Consider the following 8,189-nt stretch of genomic DNA (forward strand, 5'->3'; position numbering starts at 1 on the left):
TTATTTGAAGCAGCCGGAGCAGCTCATCTGCCTGTTGGAGTCGAGCTGAGGTGAGATGGTGTCAGGCACCACGGACTTCAGGATGTCGTTCTCTGTGGCCATGATGTGCTTCACCAGGAAGTTTGCAGCGTCAGCGATGTTGAGATTGTCCTAAAGGAGAGAGACAAACTACAGTTAGGTATGGGTCCATAATTTATTTTTACTTTTCTCTTTTGCATTATTTGTTTTAACTGTTTTTAGTTATATATCCTGCTTGACATTTGGATTGTTTATAGTATTGCACTAGGACAATGCATACCCCAAGAAAAACATGTTTCAAGTAATAGTTATTAAAACAATCATCTCAGCTAAGCCAGTAAAGCACATAACGTCCCGGCTCCATTTACCTTGCCGTCAGTACACATCCTTTGCATTAACAGTGGCTGAGTTACGGTGTGTTCAAAGTGTGGGTAAGACGCATTTTGTCACCTTCATGTGAACAACACCGTGTGTGCACCTTTAAGTGTTTGAAACTACTTCATTTGAATGCTGTAAACATTTTTTTCTAGCTGCTACCAAAGAACTATGGTTATGTCTGTTTGCATAGCCCACCTCTGACACCTCTGGCTGAACCTGCACCTTATAACCTTTGACCTTTGAGAATGTAGAGTCTTGATGCCACAAGAAAGGCAGCACACTTATGCTGCTGCAACACATTAGTGTCAACAGAGGACGTGTGAATAAAGACTCTGTGAATTTATAGCTATGTGTAAGTACTGCAGAGCTTTTGGATTATTCTATTCATTATTATTTGGCAGGTCCATCCTTACAAACACATATAGTACAGAAAAGAAATGTTCAAAGCCACATGACTATATTTTAAATTCTAGATCCCAGTATTTCTGAGTTTTTGAACACGTGGCAGAAAAAAAACTTTAACTTTTCAATTCAATGACTTGTTCTGACCCTGCTTTGTAAATGTATCGCGCAGAGCCACTTTCCATGAGGATATGAAATTCCAGCTGGCTTTGACGGGATGTTTTTCTCTGACTGAGGTGACCTGAGTGGGAGATGATCTCCATTGAGCGTGTCAGCCACTCACTGCAAAGGCCTACAATCTGGCCCATTCATTGTCATGTTGACGATTAAAGCAATACTTCAACATTTTGGGAAAACATTTATAGTTATATGAGAAGATGGATGTCGCTCTCATGTCTGTCTGTTAAATATGAAGCTACAGCAGGCAGTCAGTTAGCTTAGCTTAGCATAAAGACTGGAAGTCCACCTACCAGCACCTCTAAAGCTCACTAATGAATACATGTGTATATATATACAGTATAAGTCACTGCGCCCTGAGCCAAGAAAAAGACATGCACATAACCATCAATCAAACCACACTTGTGCCTGTGCTTGTAGGTGGAGTTTGTTACCTTTAGACAGAGGCAGGCTAGCCGATTCCCCCTATTTCCAGTGATTATGCTAAGCTAAGCTAATCATCTCCCGGCTCCAGGTTCATATTTACCTGACAGATATGAGAGTGGGATCGATTCTCTCATCTAAGTTTTTAAACATTTCCCAAAATGGCAAATTATTCTTTTAACAAAGTTTCACCTGATTGATTGGAAAACAAGAATACTGTAACCATGCTCTGGCCTCACCTTAGCGGAGGTCTCAAACCACCCGACAAAGCCGTGGTCCTTGCAGAACTGGTCCATTTTGATGCCGTTGTTGGTCAACTCCCTGCCCTGGTCACACTTGTTAGCCAGCAGCACAGTGGCAATGCTCTGCCCATCAGCCAGCATCAGTTTGGAGTCCAGGTCCTCTTTCCACTTGATGACGGCTTCAAAGGTCGTGTGCCGTGTCACATCGAACACTATGAAGGCTCCCATGGCTTCACGGTAGTACACTCGCGTCATGTTTCCAAAACGTTCCTGACCTGTGATGAACACACACACACACACACACACACACACACACACACACACACACACACAGAGCACTTAATTCATTAGTGTGGCAACATTGTGGTTCCCAGCCATTGGTTTGATGAGAGATTCTCATTGTTTTCCTGCATTTTTTGCAGCTGGCATTAAGACTGCAGTTAGCAGTGCCTGCATTCCCATGAAACAGCACATTCCTGAGGTCTTACTGTCACGTTGCACTTAACCAGATGGTCAATGTGACTGCTTGTTCCTGCTGATAATAGGCCTACTTAAATTAAAACCTGAAAACAAACTGACTACAAAGGTATTCATACAATATATCTGTGAGAATATAATCATGTGAAATGTCTGTGTGCAGGAAGGCATGTATGTGTGTTCATCCATATGTATTGCGCAGGAAATGGAAATGAGGTGCTCGAGGAGCGGGTTGGAACAGCTGTCAACATTACATTCCTTGGGGGTGTGTGCTCTGCTGTCTAATGTGAGTACTTGTTGGTCCAAAGCTGAGCGGTGTGCACCCTGCTTGTTTTACACACCATGCCCTCTCAGCGGAGAAGTTCACACGGTTGATAAATATTGATGGGTGAAAGTCCACTTTTGGCTTCTGCAAAGAACACTTTGATGAGGACAAAATGCTGCCATTTGCCTCATGAGTAAGAGGAAATGGAAAATCTGACAGGACGTGGATTGAGAACTTCCTCCTTTCGAGTGCCAATGATTCTCATCCCTCACAAGGAACCCTCATCTGCCGTGGTGTGACAGCAGTCTCAGGCAGACACACACGTCACACATGTCTCCTGACACGCTGTCATTCAATAAACTGACGGTGCAATTTAAAGCTTTATACCTCTTCAAAGTGCAACATGTAAAATGTACCGCTCCATAAATTATAACAAAGCAGAAATTCAGTCCCTACTCCCTGAATCTCAAGCAGGTAGACAAGACTAATTGCATTTGACGGATCCAAATTAACTGCTTAAAGCATGTGCCTGCATGTGTGCGCATGTGAGACTGAGTTTTTTTTTTATTTAGGCTTCAGTGACACTCCTGTGGCTGGCCTTTAAAAATCTCCCTCACATGGGCATAATCACATGACGCAGCACCATACCTTGAATGAATGACTGAGTGACAGCGTGCTGGTGGTCTTCCCTCAGCAACAATTAGTGTGTGCATGTGTGTGTGTGTGTGTGTGTGTGTGTGTGTGTGTGTGTGTGAGAGAGAGAGAGAGAGAGAAAGTGAGTGAGAGGATTCTGTTTGTGTCAGATACCAGCTCCCCACAGTGACAGTGCATCTTGAGCTGTGAATGTTTCACAACTTTACAACTGTCTGTCAATTTATAGATAAATCTTATCTCCCCAAACCATCAGTTTTTCAGGAACTAGACTTTGACAAACCTTTCTAAACTACATTTTGACTCTTTTCAATGAGGGTTTGAAAAGGTTCCTTACTTAATGCACCTTTTAAAACACTAAAGTACCCTCCATTTAAGCTGTAAATGGTGTGCAATACAAACGCATCACATCCATCAATTAGCTGTACTGGACCCTGAGTTTCAATTGCTGTAGTGACAGCAGAAGACAACTACACACCCTGCAAATAAAAAAAACATTAAACATATTCAACTTCCTCACTGTCCCACCTGCAATGTCCCATAGTTGAAGCCGGACAGTCTCAGAGTCCCAGTTCAACACCTTCAGGGCGAAGTCCACTCCGATGGTGGCCCGGTAGTTGGTGGAGTAGGTCTGGTGGACGTAGCGCCTAATGATGGAAGTCTTCCCGACCCCCAGGTCTCCGATAACCAGCACCTTGTACAGGTGCTCCTTCCGGAGGCTCTGCATGCCGCTGGAGGGAGATGAGTGATTCCACCTGTCGGAGCTCAGACGCGGCAGCTTTCGGCAACTTTGACTCGGTGTGAGTGAAGAGTTCCAGGCTTCGTCCCCTGATCCCGTGTGTCTCCCTCCGCTGACTGGGTTTAGGAACCGCCCTCCCTGTGGGGAAGTGTGTGCGGTCTGCTCAAGGGTTGTGCTCGGGAACTTGTGACCTCGCCCCGTCACCCTGGGGAGAGACGAGCAGTGCGCACGGTTTCCTAAAGGCGCTGCACAGTCACGTTAGTTCCTGTTGGAGGGCTCTGAGAGTCTCTAGTGTAACATACTGCCACAATAGGCGACTGGTGGCTTATTTTAACACTTTATGTGCTGCGAGACAGTCTCCTCCTTGCTTCAGTTATCCAAAATAAAGACGGGCTCTAGGAACATATTGTCCAATGGCGTGCAGGAAAGAGTGATACTGCTGTCTTTCTGTACTATAAAACTGTCCCTTTCAAATGCTAAAATTAACCTCCTCACAGGCCTTAAATGTTAACATACAGACTTACAGCAGTAATGCCAGGTAGACATGTCCATTTAAAAACTATACTCACACAGTAGTTGTAGTAAGAGACCTCATATTTTAGGCTCATTATTAAAAGATGTTTTAGGTAGCCTGTGTATAAATCTCTAATCTTTTCACCACATATAGCAACACATACATGGCATCCAACTGGATCAGGCAAACACAAGGCCAACATGCCATTGCTAAGACAATTCATGATGTCTCTTCCATTGTCTCATATATAAAAGCTCTTTAGTCCAGCGTACGAAACAAACTGCCAATGCTTCAGGTACAGGTTGTCCTTTACAGAGTGGTGTGTCCTTCTCTGGAGACACAAATGTGCACATGCTCTACACTGTTCATGCTACTGTAAACATTTCTTAAATAATAGTTTTATTGTCACATTATCACAAAGATATACACAAGCCACAAATGTAAGCCACAGTACCATCGTAACAAAAATAGTTGGTTTCAGGTTGAATAATGCAAGAAAATCATTATTATTATTTTAATATATGTTAAATGTTTACATGTTTACTGAGACAGTAGGACAACTAGAACCACATGAAGTGTTGGACATATGTTACTCCGCAAAGTTATAGAAATAAGGCAGTTTCAACAGATCCCTGACCTGGTATTATCTGCCATATCTGTAAACTGGATAAGAGTACTGAGTGCATTCACACAGACGGACAGATGCAAAGAGGCTGGCAGTCTCTTCACTCAGTCAGTATGTTGATTTATGTTCAGCTCTGTTTGGGCAGTTCTGATCTGTATTTGTTCTCTGGGGGAATCAACACAAATATGTCATATGAGAGGCTGCTCACACATCCCACAGTGACACTGACACACTGACATCCTGCTTCCTGCCCCTGCACTTGTGAATGGGGGGTTTCAGCGTTTTTGTTCCCCCCTCTCACCTCTGACGATGTCCACACCCACCACGGCTGGACAGGTAGCAGTAGAGGCAATAATGCTGAACTGGTTGTTTTCTGTTGCCTTTAATAACACATACATGTATGCCAAGTCAGAGATGAGTAAGGCTGTGATTATACATATGTTCCTGCATAATCCAACCCACATGCACTCAAGCCACATGCGTTTTTATGTGTGAATCTAAAGTGGTCTGTAGGAGTGAGAGAAATCATAAAATGCCTCCTGTTCCAGGACATTAACCTCTCCCAGCATGAAGTGTGTCTGTATACAGAATATGAGCTGTAAAGAAGAATATTATATCAGTGAGGGTAGACTATGTATGTACCACCATCAGATTTCAACGATAAACAATGAGCTGGTCCATTGAGGTCTTGCTGTCTCCCTGGGCTCATCAAAGCTATTACGCTCTAACTATGAATAAACTTTGCCATCTTGATATTCATTTCGCAGTTTTGCTCTACAATTTACGGCATAGGAAATTATATCACGTTATTTAATAAAGAGTGGCCTAGAAACCCTATTTCCCGTTAGGTTTATTAATTATCGCACTGTGATTTGACACAATTATCTTCTTATTTAGAAAAGGTTCATAAGTAACATCGACTTAGGAAGCGTAAAAATAACGCTGCACACGGTCCAGTTCTCAGCACTGAAAGGAAACGTGACTCCTAAAAACATGACAAACATTTAGCATAGAAAGTGTCATTCAAAAATGAGTTATCCACCGAATGAAAAAAAGGAAGGAAATTAAGTGCAAGTATGATGCACTAGTATAATTATGAGTCAGTATGAGATCTTTTCTTTCAGTTACAGTTATACTTTTGGGTTTTGAATAGTGAGATGAAGTATCATTCATATATTTGCGATGAAGAATTTCTACAATGTGAATGAAGCATGCCTACAATGTAAATAAGGAGCATTTACAATTAATTACAAAAAAAAAATGTATTGGATTTTGGATGGAAACCTTTAATGCAGCACAAGTCTAAATAGTAAATTCTGGCTATCTGAAATGCAGAAGAAGAGATAAGACCAACACAAGTGTCTTCTGTAGATTATATGAGTGAATTATTGGTATAAAGAGTAGTATGCACTTGCAAAATTTCAGTTGGCACGAACCCGCATGCAAATATGGCAACTGTCTATGATGATTTTTACATTGAAAACCAGTAGAAAATACTGCACATTTCAAAAAACATGAACACATTCCTGCCTGTGTAAACATACAGAAAAAAGAGACTGAAGTCAGAAAGAAAGAAACATCTGATAAACAAACACAAGCTAGCTCCCACGTTAACATCAGCAGTTACGTCCGCTAGCCAGTGAATCCATACTTTCATTAACTATTAATCTACATCCTCAGAGAGGCCAAAATGCAGATACAAAAAAATAAAAAGAATTAAAAAAAGAATATTCATTGAATATGTTCAAGCATAAGAAATAACATGTCATAACATATTATAAAAAAGAATGTCCTCCTTATAATGCCTGAAATGCTTGAAAGAGTAGAGTCTAAATGGGCTCGCAGAAGGATCCTCAACATGAGCCCATTTATAGAAACGCATTTTAAGTTACTGCAAAGAGACATTGGCACATACAGTATGTAGGTAAAAAGCCAGGCTGGAAACAAGCTGTTTTGCAATAGATGTCTGGAAAAACTCTAGCACACTTTCAGTCTGCTCCTCTCCTCTTAAAACAAATCTTAAAAACACATCAACATCAAGAATAGTATCATTACTTTGCTACTGTATCTATTAATTTTAATTGCTTTGACATGTACGATATTAAAAAGTAATTCATTACAAATATAACTTAAGGAGTGCAAACAAATCTTGACATCATGCAAACTGGGAACAAGTTTTGAGCCAACACATGATGGTGCTCATTCAGCAGGTAGGAGTCAGAAGTCAGAAAGTATTTTGGTTCAGACACATCCTGAGGTGGAAGATCATTTTGGTCCATTTCAAATTGACAGCTTATCGTACATTCAACTAAGTCACATCTAGAGAAAAGAATTAAAGAAGACATCCAAGTAGTCCAAGTAAGCTCCTTTGTGGGTTAGACACCTGATGATGTTGCGTCCATTGAGACAATTACATTCCCTTAAGACGTAAAGAGCTCCTGGTTTCATTCTCAGTAAATGTTTCCCTTACAAGAAAAGGGAAGATCACTGAGAACTCTCCGCACAGAAAAACCTGCCTCCTGATTTGTACAATGCAGCATCTGTACACCTTCTCCTTTAGGATACAAAACACTTGCTTATGTCTTCCAGGATTGACAACAACAGGCAAAGTTATCTGAGCTCCGGACAGATGTCTTCATGTTGATACAATCTGCATCCACCTGGGTCTCGCGGTATTAAAGACTAGGGCAATAATTTGTCAGTAAGAAAAACATCTCATGTACAGAAACAACAATTATATTAGCAATAAAAACAAATCACGCTTTCTGTGTTTATGATAATAGATGATGCCAAATAAAAACAAATTAAAAAACTGAAATACAACTATCTTTAGTGTTCTAATACCTTACCTAAAGAGAAATCAAATGCCATTTTGAGATTCAATGTATGAGCAATTTTTGGCATAATCCAAAGAAGCACTGAACATAAATATTTGGTAAATTTCCCCCACTTATGATTGATAACTATTCTATAATGAAATAAAAACGTAATTGCCGATTTAATTTATTTTTCACAACTTATCAGTATTTTCTTTGGAATTTGAAAAGTTTAAAACTGAGATAGAAACCTGTGTCAGTACCTGTGTCATTAAAAGTCTGTAAAATGCCCGTGTGTGTTTCAGTTTGGAGACAAAAGATGAAGCACTGACGTTGCTCAGCTTAATTTCAGCATTTAGTATTTGCAGTCCTGCCACTGGTATTTGTCTCTCAGACCTCTTGATGGAGGCATGTGTGGGTCCAATCTGAAAATGAAAAAAAACAACAAACTACTGCTTAAAC

At 40.8% G+C, this 8,189-nt stretch overlaps 1 protein-coding gene across 1 annotated transcript; it reads right to left on the reverse strand.

The window, feature by feature from the left end:
- LOC139294995 (ras-related protein Rab-38-like) lies at nucleotides 1-3,760 on the reverse strand. Its single transcript, XM_070917038.1, has 3 exons — nucleotides 3,562-3,760; nucleotides 1,638-1,915; nucleotides 1-150 (listed from the first exon to the last, which is right to left on the reverse strand). The coding sequence occupies exons 1-3, from the start codon at nucleotides 3,758-3,760 to the stop codon at nucleotides 1-3; spliced, it is 627 nt and encodes a 208-aa protein (XP_070773139.1).
- Between the last annotated feature and the right edge of the window lie 4,429 nt (nucleotides 3,761-8,189).

Source organism: Enoplosus armatus, chromosome 13 (genome assembly GCF_043641665.1).
Source record: "Enoplosus armatus isolate fEnoArm2 chromosome 13, fEnoArm2.hap1, whole genome shotgun sequence".
NCBI lineage: Eukaryota > Metazoa > Chordata > Actinopteri > Centrarchiformes > Enoplosidae > Enoplosus > Enoplosus armatus.

Coding starts and splice junctions, on each gene's coding strand:
- LOC139294995 (XM_070917038.1), bottom strand. CDS start 3,760: ATGCAGAGCCTCCGGAAGGAGCACCTGTACAAGGTGCTGGTTATCGGA. Junction 1,916..3,561: donor TCAACTATGGGACATTGCAG/GTGGGACAGTGA, acceptor TGTTCATCACAG/GTCAGGAACGTTTTGGAAAC. Junction 151..1,637: donor GGTTTGAGACCTCCGCTAAG/GTGAGGCCAGAG, acceptor TCTCTCCTTTAG/GACAATCTCAACATCGCTGA.